Source organism: Pipistrellus kuhlii, unplaced genomic scaffold (genome assembly GCF_014108245.1).
Source record: "Pipistrellus kuhlii isolate mPipKuh1 unplaced genomic scaffold, mPipKuh1.p scaffold_m20_p_2, whole genome shotgun sequence".
Classification (NCBI taxonomy): domain Eukaryota; kingdom Metazoa; phylum Chordata; class Mammalia; order Chiroptera; family Vespertilionidae; genus Pipistrellus; species Pipistrellus kuhlii.
Window position 1 is genome coordinate 3,341,848 of NW_023425515.1, and position 18,130 is coordinate 3,359,977.

The following is an 18,130-nucleotide window of genomic DNA, read 5'->3' on the forward strand; positions in this document are numbered from 1 at the left end:
AGAGACATCGATCAGCTGCCTCTTGCACACCCCCTATTGGGGATGTGCCTGCAACCAAGGTACATGCCCTTGACCGGAATCGAACTGGGACCTTTCAGTCCGCAGGCCGACGCTCTATCCACTGAGCCAAACTGGTTTCAGCTAGTTTGACATTTTTAAAAGTAAATTGGGGGGGGGGGGGTGTTTAAGTAAACATAAACAAGTTTCTGTTATCATCAGTGGGTTTTCCTAAGAACACTGTGTTCTTCCCCAACAGCTGGCATTAAACTGCAGCCACCCTACCGTGTGGCCCCAGCCCTGACGCTGGCCGCCTTAGACCTGTACTTTCCCATCAGCTCTGGTTCTTTGCTAATTTAGGTGTAAAACTGTCACTACCGGACAGTGTGGACATCCGTATCCTAAGCACCTTTTTTCTAAATCCTCACCTGAGGCTATTTTCCCATTGGTTTTCCGAGAGAGGGGAGACAGGGAGAAATATCATTGTGAGGAACTCATCAACTGGTTGCCTCCTGCACTCGCCCACACCAGGGCCCAGTACAGGGAGGAGCCTGCAATCAAGGTACGTGCCCTTGACCCCGGGGGATTGAACCTGGGGAATTGGACCGGGGACCCTTTTGGCCTTCAGGCTGATGTTCTATCCACCGAGTAAAATCAGCTCGGGCTATCCTAAGCCACTTTTTGAGAAAAAATATTTTTAATTGATTTCTGAGAGGAAGAGAGAGGGAGAGAGATAGAAACATCAATGGTGAGAGAGAACCATTGTTCAGCTGCCTCCTGCACACCCCCCACTGGGGATCGAACCCTCAACCCAGGCATGTGGCCTGACCAGGAATCAAAGGGGGACCTCCTGGTTTGTCAACGCTCAGCCATTGAGCCAGGGCCCTGGGCCCTCAGCCACTTTTCTATGCCCTCTTTAGCATTTGTTTTCAATCTGGCTAATTTTCCCCATCAGGGTGAAGAGATAAAGCCATCAGCAGACAATTCAAATCCTACTACATGCAAAGCATTGCATCTCACTTCACATTACTCTCACCCACTGCGAGGAGCTCTGCACTTCAAGTTCAGGAAAGACCGTCTGAGGCCGCAATCCTGTTCTCTCCAGCACCAGGCAGGAGGGACTCATGGTTTGGAACAGGGATTCTACAGCCAGACGGCCCGGGCTCAAGTTCTGGTCCGGCCACTTCCCTGCTGTGTGACCTTGGGCAAGAGACTTAACCCGTTGGTGCCTCGGTTCTCCAACCTGTAAAGCCAGGCTAGGTCATCACTCACGGGGTCACCTCAAAGAATCAAGGAGTCATTATACGTCAAACCCTTGGAAAACAGTGCTGGCACACAGTCCATGCTCAGTTCGTATTAGCTAGCACCACTGTGACCTCAAACCTTTCTCCAGCTTTTGTATAAAATATCAAGTGTATACCTTACATTTAAGCCGCCTAAGCATCGGCCGTTGCCTTATCAATATTGATGACACCTACATAATCGTTTTGAGTGTCTGGGACCCACAACTTGGCCATTTGCACTTTGGACGGTCAGGGTGCAGAGCCGAGGGGAGCGGGGCCAGCTTCAGGCCATCCGGTAAGAGGGCTGGCCGGCACTTTCTCATCAGGGAGGGCACTGCGCCTGTCCTCCGTCTGCATCCAGCCCCCTGGTGAGCGATCCACCTTTTCTTTTAAACAAATGACTTATTGACACACACAGCACCCTGTGCGTGTACCGTGACCGAGGTCCACAGCAGCATGTTTTTGTTACGTGTGCGTCCCCCTGCGTGGGGCTCCGTCCCCTGACCTGGCCCCACGCGTGGGGAAGGGTGGGTGTAAGCTGTGCGCTTACGTGGTGCACATCGCCGGGGAGCGAGCACAGGGGAGGGCGGTCCGGGGCGGACAGAGCACCCAGGTCGCACTGGGTGGTTGAGGCCGCTCTGTGCAGAGGGCAGGGAGGGCTGGAGTTTGTGAGAAACATCAGGAAGCGGGGGGGGGGGGGGGGGGGTGCCGGAGACCACAGCTGGGGTAGACGGGACGCTGTAGACGGCATTAGCGAGGACGTGGTGTCCCCCCGGAGGTGCCGGGAGGTCAGGGGAGGACGCTGGTGGACAGGAGGACATGCCAACTCGTCTCCTCTGGGAGCCTCAGCCTGGCCCGCCACCCAGGAAGCAGCGGTGTCCCCCCACCCCCAGCCCCGAACCTCAGTCCCAAACAAGACACAGGGCCGTCGCCTCCCTGTGCGAGCCCTGTGCCTTGAGTCCAAAATCCGAGCCCCCCAGCAGCTGGGACTCCCCATAGGCATGCTCTTACCCCAACGCAAAGCTGTGGGTCTGCCCGGGGCGGGTGGGGTCAGGAAGGCTGAGAGGACGGGGTGGGCGAGGGGCCGGAGGAGTCCCCAGCGTTTGGACACGGCAGGGGGTGCGGCTGAAGGACAGAGGAATTGAGGACCTGGACGGGGAGCAGCCTGCAGGGGCTACGGGGGCACCCCTGTCGGCGTCTGCAATGCCCTCCACCCCCCAGCTGCTCTGCCCTGCCCGGGAACTGCCCTCCCCCTCCACCTCTTACCCCGACACGCACTCTCACCCATGGTCCAGGGCTACACGGGAGTCAATGCATGGATGACAGCTCCCATTCCTAGGGGACGGCTCCCCTCAGGTCTCGGGCGATCGCCTGGGTCCCACAGCCACCCTGGGCCAGGTTTCGCTGCTGGGGGGCCAGGCCACGGGGCACCCACAATTCACCGTGGCCCGAGAGCTCACGGCGAGCATTTCCTTCCCAGTGAGCGGCTCAGCCCAGACCCACAAGGTGTGGAGGGACTTAAAACCTGTGCAAGAATGCTGGGAGGAAGGTCCTCCGCGGAGCCCAGGGAGGAGGAATCCCCCCTTCTGCACCCTCCCCTCCCCCCCGCCAGCTGACCGTCTGGTCGCGTGTGGTCACTGATGGGGCCTGGGTCATGAGCCACTCAGAGGAACGCGGGAGCACGGGCCTCAGCAGAAACCACTCGGACCCGTGTTCCAGGCGCACGTTTATTTCTTTAACGGCACTCGTGTCCCAGCCACAGCTTCTCCCAAGGATTCCACTGCCGGGGCTGGCCCGGGCTCTGAAGTGCCCCCAGGAATACAGTCACCGTCATGGAAATGCGTCCTCGAGATCCCCAGCCAGCCCTGTCCGCCTGCTGGAAACCTTTGGCTTCTGTTTAAATGTAGCTGCAGGTGACATCGGGCACAGAGAAGGACACGCTGCCATCATACATGACACTTTCCCCGAGGGGGGAGCTGGGGGCTGGGAAAGGAGGGGTGCTCAGGGAAGGAACCCAGGGCCTGAGACTGCAGGGCGGGTCTCAGCGGGGCGGGGCCCATGCCACTGGCTTTGGTGATCTCGGGCGCCTGGGCGGCGTGGGCAGTGGCATCGGTCCTGCTTGCCACCTGGCAGAGGTAAGCGTCTTGACCCCCGATGTCCCCCCACCCTCACCGCCCAGCTTGTCCTGTGAGGTCCCCAGGGCCGAGAGGTGATCACTCAGGGAGCAGTGCATGGGGGTGGGGGGGGCGGAGGGGAGAGCAGTGCAGACTCTCCTCCCTCTCCTGCTCGGGAAGATTGGTGACTCTGCCACCCACGTGGCCGGAAGCCCTGATCACAGGCCCGGGCAGCTTCTAACTGGGGACTGGCTCAGGAGCCGGGGCCTGGCTTTGAACTTCAGCTCGAGCTGCTCTGCCTACGCCTTCCTCACCGCTGGTTTGAACAGGACACTTGCGTAAACGCCCCATTCAAGCTGCTCCAGCGCCATCTCCCTCCTCCCCAGAGGCCACAGCGCAGGGAGCGGGGTCCGTGTGTTAGAACTAAGGTGACCAGATGTCCCACCGGAAGCGGGACGTCTGGTCGCCTTAGTTAAAAGCAGCGTGCGCCCCTGGCCCAGGCGGACCCATCAGTAGCTCGCGAGGAGCGGCTTTTACGAGGCCACTCTGGGAAAATGTCACCGAGACCAAAACCAGGGCACGGCCCTCAGGCCAGAAAGCGTGCGGGAAGGGTGAGGGGGCAGGTGACTCATGAACCAGTGTGCTCTGTGTCCGGTGTGTAACCACATCTCACCTCAATGACAGCGCCTTTAGCATCAATGCCCGACACCTTTCAAAAACAAACCCGGACGGACGCACCACAGTACAGACGCGGCCCGGCCCTCGGGGCTCCCGTCACCTTCCCCTCCTCTTCCCGCTCCGTCTGCGTCCTCGGACCCCAGGGATGGCCAGGGTGGCCCCCCGTGCAGGCGCCTGGAGGACGGGCCCCTGGACTCAGCTCCGGTGGACAGGGTCTCCCGTGGACCCAACAGTCACGGAGAAACACGGGTCTCCACGGCGACGCCCCCTCTGTCCGTGTCCACGCCCCGGCTTCACGCACGAGGGCGAGGCAGAGCAGGCTCCTTCCCAGGAGCCGCAGAGTTCTGAGTCAGGAGGGAGGGAGGGCGCGGAGCCCGTGGGGAAGGTATAAAAAGCAGACAGGGCGCTCCAGGGCCCATCCGGGTCCACGGCTCACAGGGTGTGGTTTGGTGGTGGTTTATTTGAGAGCGAGAAACACTCAGCCTGACACTCTGATAGCTTCCCACCGGCGCCCACTGAGTCCGCCCGGATTTCAAACTTACACAAGCACGGAGCTGGATGGACTAAGACCCTCGGCCCGGCGCCCTACATTCTGACGCTCCGGCCCCTATCGTTAACCCGCGCCTGTGACATGCCCGCCGCCACGAGGAGCCACAGAGATCCTTCCCGCAAAGCACAGCGTGGGAGCGACCGGTGGTGACCGCTGGCCTGCGGGGACGCACGTGGCATTGGCACAGTTTGCAGTGCCAGGCGCCGTTTTACAGTGATTAGAACGGGAATAGAATCTTTACAAAGTCCGTTAAAAAAAAAAAAAGTCACTTGCCAGTCCCTGGATTCCTGGGCTGGCGAAGAATCTGCGAATGCGCGTTTTGTAAAGTGACGTTCTCAGCGCCTTCTCCTGATCCCTCCCTCCACACGGAGGGAGGGCAGGGTGCTAGGATTTGGGTTTTAGCTCCGCAAGAGCTCTGACCCCTGAAGCGGATGTTTGAGGGCGGGCAGAGGTGTGCGGCCGAAGGCCCCAATGCACATCCGTGACCAAAGCTGAGTTTTCGCAGCGGCCTCTGACACCTCGTGGGGGGGGGGGGGGATGACTCTGACTGAGCCACCAGCACCGTTCACGCCAGCAGCAGCTCCTGGGAACAAGCCCACGGCCCCCACGTGGCCCTCCCGGGAGCGGGGCGGCGTGTCCTGTCCGCGGTGACAGGACGCACGTGGCTGCTGGCGCAGGAAGTGCTTTGAAAGACACGGAGGGCATTACCGTTGTATAGCGAGCTTATCGTGTGTTCCCCTGGAAACAGAAACACAAACACACCCCCCACCCCCACCCCGCCCGGGTCTGCCAAGGCTGTTCACAGTAGAAGCCAGATGCGCTCCCGAGAGGCATCTGACGCAAGCCTGGCCCGTTTTTTTTTTTGTTTGTTTGTTTTTTTTTACTAACCTTCCCTTCCTAAGACTCACACCTGAGACACAAAATCATTTCCTCTTTTGCCCTACAAGTCCTTGGTTTCAGCTATTGGCAATATTTGGCAAACCAACCCCGGGCAAGAGAACACCCAGGTATGTGGGTGCGGGCGCCCCGTTCTCCCGCTGCCCCGTCCGTCCGTCCTGCCCCTGCATCGGAGAGGCGGGCTGCCCCAGCTCCGTGAGCGCCAGGCCGGGGAGAAGCCGGGGCGCCGGCTTCGGACACGCCGAGGGAGGGTCAGACCCGCAGGAGAAGGTGCCCTCCCCCCCTCGCAGACAGGCTCAGAGTGCGCTTAGGAAAGTGCTCCCCACGATGTGCATAGGATATATTCAGGGTTTTGCATAATGTTTCAAGTTCTATGGCTAAATGGCCAAGGCAAACGTCTTCCCGCAGCATTTGTCGTAGTGTTTCCATTCCCGTCGCCATTTCTCTCCGGACCCCCATCTGCCGGGGCCCACCTCTCTGGCCCCGGGGCCCGCGGACGGTTCTGTCCTGAGCGGCCAGCGTCCACGCCGATGGCACAGAGGGCCGTCGTCTGCTTCGGGGCCGTGGACCCCAAACAACGCCCGTAAAGCAGAGGGCGGGTGGCACCGGGGCCCAGGCCGGGCCCCCCCGGCCCCTGCAGCATGTTCACCACGTCCGTCTCCTCCCGACATTGAGCTCCAGCCCCGTGGCGAGGCCCTCCCTCTCCCCCGGCATCGGGGGTCAGCAGGTCAGGCAGACGGTCCTTCCCCGGCACAAGGTGACGCTGGCGGGAAAACGCCAGCCGGAGCCGCGCGCCGGCATCCATGCCGCCCGGTCCAGGGGGCTGTGGGCTGTGGGCCACGAAGGAGGCCGCGGCCGGGCCTACACGCCGGGCTCGCTGGGGGCGCCGTTCACGGCCACCTTGCTCCTGTGCCGGGACAGCAGCTTCCTGTGGAGGAGCCGGGAGAGCGTGGCCCCCGGCCGCCGGGGCCCCTCCGGCTGCTGCAGGAGCACCAGGTCGTTGTGGGACTGGCTCAGGCCGGGGTCCTTGTGCTGCTGCCGCCGGCGGAAGAACAGCTTCGCGCCTCTCCGCAAGATGCCTCCTGCAAGAGCAAGGCACAGGGCTGGTCAGCGGGGCCGCGGCGAGGGGACCCCGGAGGGACCAGGCCCGCGGTCGGCAAACCGCGGCTCGCGAGCCACAGGCGGCTCTCTGGCCCCTTGAGCGTGGCTCTTCCACAAAATACCACGGCCCCGGGCGAGTCTGTGTTAGAAGAAGTTTAAGTTTAAAAAATCTGGCTCTTTTGCCGAAACCGGTGTGGCTCAGTGGATGGAGCGTCGGCCTGCAGACTGAAAGGTCCCGGGTTCGATTCCGATCAGGGGCATGTGCCTTGGTTGCGGGCACATCCCCAGTGGGAGGTGTGCAGGAGGCAGCGGATCGATGTTTCTCTCTCATCGATGTTTCTAACTCTCTATCCCTCTCCCTTTCTCTCTGTAAAAAAAATTAATAAAATATATTTTTTAAAAACCTGGCTCTCAAAAGGAACGTCAATCGGTGTGCTGTTGGTATTGGGCTCTGTGGATGAATGTGTTTGCCGACCACTGGGCTGGGCCAAGGTGAAAAGGGAAAGAGGGGACACAAGTGACTCTAAGAAGCAGCAGCTCATTCCTCCAGGCCATCGCTGTTGGCGTGAGAAAAACGACTGGCGTGTGCAGAACACAGGAGGAAGTGAAAGGCGGAGGATGAGAGTAGAAGCAGTGAGCTGGACGACCACCTGCTATCCATTCCAGGGCAGGGACTTCTGTCATCGACTCTAAAACCAGACGGCAGCAGCCTGTCCTGGCCTTGGCCGCTGGGGCCCCCTCGGCCCCCTGTCCCCTGATTTGGTACAGTTCCACCAATCTGTATGTAATAGGGAGTGGGGTGTGCAATGCAAGAAAAAAAAACTAGCAGCAGCAAAAATAAATTCCACAGCAAGGCTTCCTTAAAGATCAAATGCAAGCTACCACGGCAACAGAACTCACTAATCTTACCCTTTCACAAATTAGCTTAGCATGGCATTAACCAAGGCCCAGCAAAGTCAGGGAGCCTGCCCAGCGGGTCTGTGGAGTTCATTACCAGTCATGGAGGTGTTAGTGACTTGGAAAGAAGAAAGACCTGCAGATCACAGAGGGAGCTTTATAGATAATTTGGCAATTCATTCTTTTCCTGATGGACAGGTCTGACAAGTTCTTCAACAGCCAAGACTCACAAAAATACCCACTATGTCCCTAGTAAGGCATTCGTCACCACAGTGCCCTCTTGTGGGTACTCTGGGAACAGCACCCTAGTAAGGGATTCTTGCCATAGTGCCCTAGTGTGGACAGTCTTGGAACAGCACCCCAGGAAGGATTAGTCACTATAGCGCTCTCTGGTGGACACTCTGGGAACAGAACCCTAGCAAGGGATTAGTCATGACAGCGCCATCTTGTGGACACTAAGGGTATAGCACCCTGTTAAGGGAATAATCGCCATAGTGCCCTCCTGTGAAATACTCTTTGAAGCAGTACCCTAGTGAGGGATTAGTTGCCATAGCACCCTCTTGTGGACACTTTGGGAACAGTACCCTAGTAAAGTATTAGTTGTAATAGCATTCTTTGGTGGGCGATCTGGGAACAGCATCCAAGTAAGGGATTAGTTGCCACAGCGCCATCTGGTGGACACACGGAACAGCAGCATAGTAAAGTTGCCATAGCGGCATCTTGTGGACAATCTTGGAACAGTGCCCTAGTAAGGGATTAATTGGCATAGTGTCCTCTTGTGGACACTTTGGGAACAGCACCCTAGTAAGGGCTTAGTCACTATAGTGCCCTCATGTGGGCTCTCTTGGAACAGTACCCTGGCAAGGATTGGTCACCATAGCACCCTCTTATGGGCACCCTGGGAACAGGAGCTTAATAAGGGATTAGTCGTGAAAGCACCATCTTGTGGACAATCCTGGAACAGCAACCTAGTCAGGGATTAGTTGCCATAGTGCCCTTGTGTGGACACTCTTGGAACAGCACCCTGGGAAGTATTAGTCGCTATAGCACCCTCATGTGGACTCCCTTAGACCAAGACCCTGGCAAGGGGTTAGTTGCCAGAGCACCCTCTTGTGGACACTCTGGAAACTGCAGCCTTGTAAAGTATTAGTCACAATTGCGCTCTCTGGTGGGCAATCTGGAAAGAGCACCCTAGTAAGGGATTAGTTGCCATAGCACCCTCTTGTGGAGACTGGGATACTCTTCTACTCTGGCCCTTTCTGCAGACTGAAGAATCAACAATTACGGGAGAAAAGCAGCATGACCATGACTTTCAGAGGCCACTTATCGAACCTGGCCTTGAGGATGAACCTCGTGTCCTGTGTGCCTAGGCTCAGCAACAGAGCAGGGTCACTCAAGAGTGCCAAGAAGTGGGCCTTTTGAATCTGCTGAAAAGACTTAAAACTATGTTTTCCTCTGATCCAATCAAGCCTTCTATTCTGAAAAACCTTAGGACACCTTCTTCAGCTATCTGAAGTTGACAGCCATGTGCAGGGTGTAATGACAGTTGGGGAAGGGGTTGAGCAGGAGGGTGAGTGGTTTCGCTCTCATCCCTGGGCCTGGTGTGCGACACCTGCGGGCCACCAGTGGCCGTCCCTGCAGCCACGCAAATCCCTGTGAGGCAGGGACACAGAAGATCACCAGGTGGACGACCACCTAGCGTCCATTCCAGGGCAGGGATTTCTGTGCCGGCGGGTGTCTGTGCAGGTCACGGTCACCACCATCCACTGCACTTGACCTTGGAGTCTGCACACAGTGGTGTCCATTGGCTAATTACCTGGTGTATCGAGTGCCCGGGCGCAGTGAGGGAGCTCCCGGCCTGACCAGGCACGCTCAGGCTGGGGGCCTAGCAGCTGTTTCTGATGTGTAGGCACCTGCTTCCAGTTAAGCTTGGTGCCTGGAAGAACATGTAACATGGGCTCTCCCACTGGGATGGAGGGGTCCACTCAGTGAACCTGGAACCTCTAATCACACACTCCCACCCATCCCCCCAGGGGGCGTGGGGAGGGGAGCAGACCAGTCCACCCTCGGATCAGCTGGAGACTAGGGTCTCAGCGATCGGAGGGTGTCTCCCAGAGGCCCATCTCCAAAGCCCATGTCGGTGTCCCTGCAAAGAAACCGCTCCGGGGTCCGGAGCCAGGGCGGAGGTGTGGGCAGCGGTGGTGTCATGGTTGGACTGCGTCTCTGGAACATCCCCATGTTGGGGTCCTCACCCCCCCCCCCAGTACCACAGAAGGTGACCTTAGAGACAGGGTCAATTAGAAGTGACCAAGTCGCAGTGCCGTCCCTAATCCAGTTAAGACCCGTGTCCTTATAAACAGGGAGGCTTGGACCCAGACACAGGTCACCCATGTGAAGGGAAAGGCAGATATTGGGGTGCTGAATCCACACGCCCAGAGGAACCAGAGATGCCCCCCAACCACCAGTCGCCGGGGGAGACACGGGACAGGTCCTCTCTCATGGCCTCAGAGGAACCAGTGGGTGCCCGGCCAGTTTCCCCTGACGTGACGTGCCCCTGGCGGCTTCTGTGGGGACAGCACCAGCTCCTCAGGCAGAGGACTGTCAGGTGAGGGGACGTTCGCGATTCTACAGGCCGGAGCCCCGGACACCTCTCCCCGCCACATCAGGGGGAGCGCTGAGCCCCGCTGACCCTGAGGACGCCGAGGCCCCAGAGTGATGCACTCGTCCTGCCAATGTGGGCCCAGCGCGGGCGCCCAAGTCTCCTGTTCGCTCTCCTGCGCTGCCGCGGAGCGGTCTGAGCTGCCCGGGACAGGCCCCCGAAGCAGTGGCCGGCGGGTGTCTGGGCAGGACCCGGCCTGGGCGGTCCCCCGGAGGCCTCGGGAGAGCCAGGCGGGCTGCAGCTGCCCAGGATGTCCCCGAGCTCAGCTGGAGTTCTGCAGGGGCTCGGAAAGGCTTTCTGAGGCTGCGGCTCCAAGGGGCCTGCTGGTGGGGTGGCGGGGAGGGTGCTCTCATGGAGACAGTCTTGGAACAGCACCCCAGGGAGGATTAGTCACTATAGCGCTCTCTGGTGGACACTCTGGGAACAGAACCCTAGCAAGGGATTAGTCATGACAGCGCCATCTGGTGGACACTAAGGGTACAAAACCTTGTTAAGGGAATAATCGCCTAGCACCCTCCTGTGGACACATTGGAAACAGTACCCTAGTAAGGGATTAGTCGCCATAGCGCCCTCTTGTGGACACATTGGGAACAGTACCCTAGTAAGGGATTAGTCGCCATAGCGCCCTCTGGTGGACACATTGGGAACAGTACCCTAGCAAAGTATTAGTTGCAATAGCACTCTCTGGTGGGCGATCTGGGAACAGCATCCAAGTAAGGGATTAGTTGCCACAGCGTAAGGCAAGCCCTTCTCCAGGGCCCACAACTGACCCCACTGACCAGGAAGAGAACTGAGCATTAAGCACAGGTGACTCCATCATTGCGTCTCAATGAAGTTTGTTTGTTTAGACGTGGCCACCACATCGCAATGACCTTCGGAGTAAAAACAGCGCCAGGAGGACTCAGCTGCTTGCGCTGGGCCTGAGGCCCGTAGTGGACAGGCCAGCCAGGCCCTGGGCAGCGGGAGGAAGGCCACAGGGAGCTGTCCTGGCGAGCACTACTGCGTGCTCAGCTTCCTGGGCCAGCTGGGCCCGAGCACCCGTGATCCAGTCCACAGTGGGCATGGGTGGCACATGCACCCGGCGGCCTGAACTGACCACAACCCTGTAGGTGGACGGGCTCCCCCCAACCAACTGGATGCCAGGAGAGCAACCCCCAAGGTCTCCTGGAGACGGGGAACGCTGCCTCCAGGCGCCCTGGTCAGCTCCCGCTGCGCCTCCCGCCTTCAATGTCAGCCCGTCAGCCCCACCATCACTGAGCCCGTTCTGCTCTGGAGCCGGCTGGTGCCGGTGCTCAGAGAGCCCTGCCCGGCGATGCCTAAGAGCCCGGTGCGTGGCACAGACGCCAGGCCCAGAGTCCGGGGAGGAGCCTAACTCCTTTCTCCACCCCTGCTGCCTGCACCCGCCCCCCCCCACCCCTTACCCCAGGCAAGAAGCGAGACTCAGCCACGGCCTTAACGGCTCCCTCCCGCGGGCACAACAGGGAGCCTGTTATGTGAAATGTGAGGCAAATCACCAAAACTGTAAACGGGGGACAGGAAGAAGGGGAAAAAACCTAAGGTGACCAGACGTCCCAATTTTTGACAATTTGTCCCTCGTCCCACAGCGTTTTAAAAAAGTCCCGAACGCCGCAGGACGCAGGACAAATTGTTAAAAATAGAAATTGGGACTTCTTTAAAACGCGGAGGGATGCAGGACAAATTGTTAAAAGTCGGGACTGTCCCGCCAAAAGCGAGATGTCTGGTCACCTTAAAGAAACCGTTCCTGGTCCTAGCAAAGCTACAGACCGAAGAATAAACACTAAGTGAAGGGATTTAACATTTTTTCCTGAGTGACAGCCTGAATCCATATGTGCCTGTGCTTCCACAGAGTTTCGCAGACATAAACAGCTCACTGAGGGATTTGTCTTAAACCCTAATAGGAAGGAAAACTGACCACAGAAGCGCCTAGACCGCAATCTGCCGCCCAAACAGCAGCATGGGACTCAGGCGGCCTGTGGACGGTCAGGGATCACAGTGACCGCTCGTTTAAAAAAAAAAGTGTTTTTTCATTGAGAGGAAGCGGAAGGGAGAGGGAGAGAGAGAAATACGCCAACACCCATTGGCTGCCTCCTGCACACCCTCTGCTGGGGATGGAGGCCGCAACCTGGGCCTGTGCCCTGATCGGGAATCGAACCGGTGACCTCCGAGTGCGGGGTCAGCGCTCACCTCCTGAGCCACACTGCCCCGGCGTCAGGGAGCACGCTGTAGACCAGAGGAAGTCAGGGGCCGGTCTGCGTGCATGTCGTAGCAAGGCTGCTTTTCCCGACGGGTTCAGAGACACGCCCTCCCCAGGCTGGCTGAGACAAAGGCGCTCCAGGAACGGAGCAGAAAACAAACTGCACCCGGGAAGTCACACTAGGAAGGTGCGGGGGAGGACGGGGGTGGACTCCTGCTGTGCTCCAGTACTCCTTGCTTTGTCACAGCAAGGCTACAGTCTAAAAATACACATAGCCAGCGACAAGGAGCCATGGGTCAGACTGTTGGACCTCGGAGGGAGGGTGGGGATAAAAGGGAGAGATCCACCAAAGGACTTATGTGTACACATATGAGCCCAATCAGGGGTCAAGGACAATAGGGGGGTGGGGGCATGAGTAGGAGGGGGTAGAGGATTGAAATGGGAGGTTGAGGACAGATATGTGATACCTTAATCAATAAAGAAATTAATTTTTTTTTTAAAATACACATAGCCGCCGAAAGCGGTTTGGCTCAATGGATAGAGCGTCGGCTTGGGGACTGAAAGGTCCCTGGTTCGATTCCGGTCAAGGGCATGTACCTTGGTTGCGGGCACATCCCCAGTGGGGGGTGTGCAAGAGGCAGCTGGCCGATGCTTCTCTCTCATCGTCGTTCCTAGCTCTCTATCTCTCTCCCTTCCGCTCTGTAAAATATCAATAAAATATATTTTTAAAAAAATAAAAATAAAAATACACATAGCCAAAACCGGTTTGGCTCAGTGGATAGAGCGTCGGCCTGCGGATTGAAAGGTCCCAGGTTCGATTCCAGTCGAGGGCATGTACCTTGGTTGCAGGCACATCCCCAGTAGAGGATTGATGTTTCTAAGTCTCACTCCCTCTCCCGTCCTCTCTGTAAAAAATCAATAAAATGTATGTAAAATAATGAAATAAAAAGACACATAGAGACGAAGACCACTTACTGTGAAGGAATTAACTCAGGCTGGCCCAGCGTCCTCCAAGCGAAAGGGAAGGAGCAGGAGATGGAGAGGCGGAAACAAGCGTGCGAGAGCAAAATGAGAATGAGAGAGGGTGAGTGCGGAGCTGACGTGACACACACACGCACGCACACGCACACGCACACGCACACACACATGCATGAGTCGCTGGGCAGGGCGCTCGGCGGGCCTTGGCGCACGCATTCGCGTGTCCGTGCTGTGTTGCGGTAACACACACATGCGGCGCACACGCGGCCACCCCGGTGTTCCCGGGCCCGGGCCAGGCGTGGGAAGCCTGGTCCCACTGCCGGGAAGCCACGTCCGCACTGTGTGTGTGGACCCCGGGCCCGGCTCCGGGGAGGGAACTGCAAACACAGGCTCGGGGCCCTGCACCCCCAGCCACGCCCGGAAACCCGGCTCTGACCTCCCTGCCGCCCCGGACCACCCGGCTCCTCAGCCAGAACAACCCGCTCCGGTTTGGAAGGAGAGAAGATGCCCGGCCGCTCCCTGCACCACCAGGCAAACCTGTCCGTGGGAAACAGCAACGCTCTGGCCCCGCCTCACAGCGACCCCGAGGGGCGGACACCACCTGGGAGGGGCCCAGTGCAGATGGCTGCGAGCATGGGACCCGGGGCCGTTGTCACTCCCCGCCCGCCTGTCCCTTCTGAAGCCGCATCAGCCGCCCTGAATGCCAGCCTCGGGGGGCGCTCAGAGTGAGAGCTGGAAGCAGCGCCCACCTGCCTGGTGCCTTTTGGAGGGTGCCATCCACTGGGCTGGTGGCTGGAAAGGGGCGGGAGGGCCACACCCAGCAGGGATGGGAACCCGGGGGGAGGGGAAGGGGGGGCGGGAGGAGAGGAAGAGCAGAGGGAGGAGGATGGCCAGAGGCCCGGGAATGGACCCGGCTCAGGGAGGCTGGCCGTTGAGAGTGTCCAGGCGGCGGGCGGGAGGCCTGGCCTCCGAGAGTGGAGATGGAGGGAGGGAAGGGCGGCCCCTGCCTGCCCCGGGCCAGGGGAGTCCTGGCGGCTCTGGACAAAGAGCCGGCCAGAGCAGGGGTGCAGCCACACCGCCTCCTCCAAACCCAGGCCCAGAGGTCATGCACGGTCACAGCTTCCCAAGCCCCTCGAGTCACCAGCCTCAGTCCATGGGGGACTTCCTCATGGGGTCTGGACACCGTACCCGGAGCCGCCTCCTTCCTCTCCTCCTCCTCCTCCCCCCCATCTGTGCCCGGCCGGCTGGAGGGAGGCTCCTGGGAGAGGCAGGAAGCCAACGGGAGGAGGCGGGAGGATGGACAGACGCCCCTATGGTGGGTCCCACCCGGACCGGGACCTGGGGCCACGGTGAGGCTGGGGTCGCCCTGATCAGCACCCTGAGCCAGCAGCACCCTGAGCCCGCAGCACCCTGAGCCAGCAGCACCCTGAGCCAGCAGCACCCACTCTCTCTGCGACAACAGAAGCTGTCTCCCGGCACGGCGAACGCCCCCGCACACACGCCTGTCTGAGCCCGCCGGCCCCAGCACCAGGAGCCACAGGCAGAGACAGCGAGGCAGGACAGCCGGCCGGCCGGGCTCCCGCCTGGCACTTCTTGCCACTGATGTGCTCGGGGCCGAGGACTTCACACCAGTCGCACTGTCACTCCCGTCGGCTCAGGGCCTGGCGCGCAGGGTATGGAGGGAGGAGGGCAGAGCGGCGGGCACGTCCCCAATTCCCAGTTACGAGGAGGGAGCTGGGCCTCAGCGAGCCCTGAAGGCTCCCCTGGAACTGGCCCGGGGCCCAGACTGCACTCCCTCCCACGGTCCCTCCCGCCCCTGCCGTCTGACGTGCCTCACGAGAGGAATTCCCACAGGAAAGCCTGGGTGAGCGCTCGCGGAAGCCAAGGTCATCCTGATGGAATGACCCCCTCATCGGGACATGCACTGAGCTGATGGGTTCCCTTTCCGGAAGCTTCTCTCTTTGGGGGAGAGTGAGGCTCCAGCCGGGAGGGGTGGTCTGGTTTTGGTTGGAGGGGAGTGAGTGTCTCAGAGGCACCAATGAGCAGCAATGCCAACCTCGCCGAAACAGGTTTGGCTCAGTGATAGAGCCTCGGTCTGCGGACTGAAAGGTCCCAGGTTCGATTCCGGTCAAGGGCATGTACCTTGGTTGAGGGGACATTCCCAGTAGGAGGTGTGCAGGAGACAGCTGGTCGATGTTTCTCTCTCATCGACGTTTCTAACTCTCTATCCCTCTCTCCTCCTCCTCTCTGTAAAAAATCAATAAAATATATTTTAAAAAAAAGAAATGCCAACCTCCATGCTTAGAGTAAGGTGGCCAGACGTCCCGCTTTTGGCGGGACCCTCCTGATTGTTAACAATTTTGACAAATTGTTTAAAAAATCGGGACGGTCCCGCCAAAAGCGGGAAGTCCAGTCACCTTAACTTAGGGGGCCCTGTCTCTGCCTGGTTTAGTCCTGTTCTGGGGCGGGGGTGGGGGGCGACCAGAGGAGGGGTCCCTCCGAGCAGGAACCCCGCCATTCGTTCAGAAGGACTCTGCAGCCCTGCCGTGCACCCCCTGACCTTCAGCACCGGCGTCTGTGCGGGAACGCGGGGTGGGACGCTGAGGGGAGGGGAAGGAGGCGGACACGGAGAGCCAGAAGCTCGGAAACCGGCACAGGAGCAGAGCCGCCTGCGGTCGATCCCGGGGTGCAGGGCACGTACCTTTGTGCTTTTTGGGGGCCCCTGGCTCCCAGACGTTCAGGGAGCTCTCCGACAGCTCATCCCCCTCGGGGTCCCGCAGGGCGTGGCCGTCCCACGCCTCGGCCTGCGACTCCCCCCAGGAGGCCAGCTCGCCACCGTCCTGGGGCTCGGGGGCCAGTGCGGCCTGGGCCGAGGCCGCTGCCGCCGCCTCCTCCTCCTCCTCCTCCTCCTCCTCCTCCTCCTCCTCCCCCGCCTCCTCGGATGGGGTGGAGGCGGAGGCCGAGGCCACCCCCGGAGGGGATGGGGCGTCCTCCTGGCGGCTGCTGTCCATGGAGGCCGCGTAGTCCAGCATCAGGGCGGCGTCACTGTCCTGAGAGAGAGAGGTCTGTCCGGGAGAGAGGGAGAGCCGGGGAGAGGGAAGGTCAGAGGAATCAGCCCCAACATCCTGGCTAATTCCAAAGCGTCCGAGAGGCCTGGCCCCGGAGGCAGCTCCTCTAACACGCGGCTGCGCCCGCCAGAGTGGCTCGCTGGTGGCTGTCGTCCCCATGCACCGGAAGGCTGCGGGTTCGATTCCCAGTCAGGGCACATACCTGGGCTGTGGATTTAGTCCCCAGCAGGGGGCATACACAAGGCAACCAGCCGATGCCTGCCCGCCCCCCCCCCCCTCTCTCAGCATGTCCCAAGTGAGACTTTTAAAAATTAAATTAAATTTAAAGAGAATTGAATATTAGCCGAAACCGGTTTGGTTCAGTGGATAGAGCATCGGCCTGCGGATTGAAAGGTCCCGGCTTCGGTTCCGGTCAGGGGCATGTACCTTGGTTGCAGGTACGTCCCCGGTGGGGGTGTGCAGGAGGCAGCTGATCGATGATTCTCTCTCATCGATGTTTCTAACTCTCTATCCCTCTCTCTTCCTCTCTGTAAAAAAATCAATAAAATGTATTTTTTTTAATTTAAAAAACATTAAAAAAATTATATTAAATTTAAAAAGAACTGAATTATACATATATTATTCAGTTATATATATATAAATAGGTGCATATCGGGGGCTGAACCTCAGTCACCGCAAGGGGCGCAGCCTGAGCTGGGAATCTGGAAGGGGTCGGGGGAGGGGGCATCTCTGCCCCAGCCCATGGGCCTGCCAGGCGCCTGTGGGAGCCCCGGGGGTGAGGTGGAAGAGTCTCAGAGAGGCCACAGGGTAACCCCGGAGCCCCAGATTCAGTCCGTCTTTGAATCTTTGTTTCTACAGCATCTTTAGGTTTCCTGAAAGTAGAAACGAATTGGTATGCAGCGTGTGCCCTAAGAATTACACGTGTGTAAAACCCGTGTAGGTGCTGCTCTCCCCTGGGCTGGGAGTCAGGGAGGCGTCTCTCTGGAGGGTGGGAAGGGACTATGGGGGACACAGGGCTCTGGGGGCTGGGCTGAGGTTCTGACCGGGGGCAGGTGCACAGGAGCATCTGCTCCGTGCCCCTGAACTGCCCTTTCTGATTCGGGGGCCCAGGGACTCGAGGTCGGATCAAGTGAGCAGACGTTAAGGTCCATGAGCTGCTGCTGATCTACAACGAAGCTCAGAGGAGAAGACCAAGCCTCCTCCTACGTCATTCGTCATCCTGTGCACCCAGAACCTCCACAGACAAAACCCCCGCCTGGGGTCAGGGAGTCCCAGAGACGCCCTCGCCGCCTGCTGGCTGTGGCGGGAAGTGCACGCAGGAAGCCAGGGAGGCGTGACCTGCTCCTGGAGGCCACCAGCCAGCGGTGCCTGCTGGGACGTGGCACTGGCCACCCATAGGCCCTGAGATTCACGGCGACTCCCCTCTGGCACCTCCCGTTCTGGCCTTTCTCCTGGTAGCTGAGGGCAGGGCCCTCCTGCGCCACCCTCTGGTGCCCTCCACCAATCCACTGCCCTCGGGGTTCAACCATCCCTCCTCCTCGGTCCCTCCTCCCACCATGGCTCTCCCAGCCCCGCCTCCACTGCTCCCGTTCCCCTGGGGGGGGGGGGGAGGGGGCTGAGCTGCCCAGAGCTCCCCAGGTGTCTGACCTGTGAGAGAAGCGTCAGGACCGCCAGGCGGCCCCTCGCAGAGGGG

At 59.5% G+C, this 18,130-nt stretch overlaps 1 protein-coding gene across 3 annotated transcripts in view; it reads right to left on the bottom strand.

Moving 5' to 3' along the window:
• Positions 1–2,988: 2,988 nt before the first annotated feature.
• C2CD2 (C2 calcium dependent domain containing 2) overlaps positions 2,989–18,130 on the bottom strand; it is a 58,542-nt gene continuing 43,400 nt past the window's right edge. For 2 of the 3 annotated variants that reach the window (XM_036443823.2, XM_036443822.2), the window contains 2 exons: positions 16,071–16,434; positions 2,989–6,601 (listed from right to left, as the gene is read on the bottom strand). In XM_036443823.2, coding sequence (XP_036299716.1) covers positions 6,381–6,601; positions 16,071–16,434 — 585 coding nt within the window. In that variant the 3' untranslated portion in view covers positions 2,989–6,380. The remainder of the gene's footprint in view (positions 6,602–16,070; positions 16,435–18,130) is intronic. The other variant, XR_004988993.2, reaches the window with a different exon arrangement.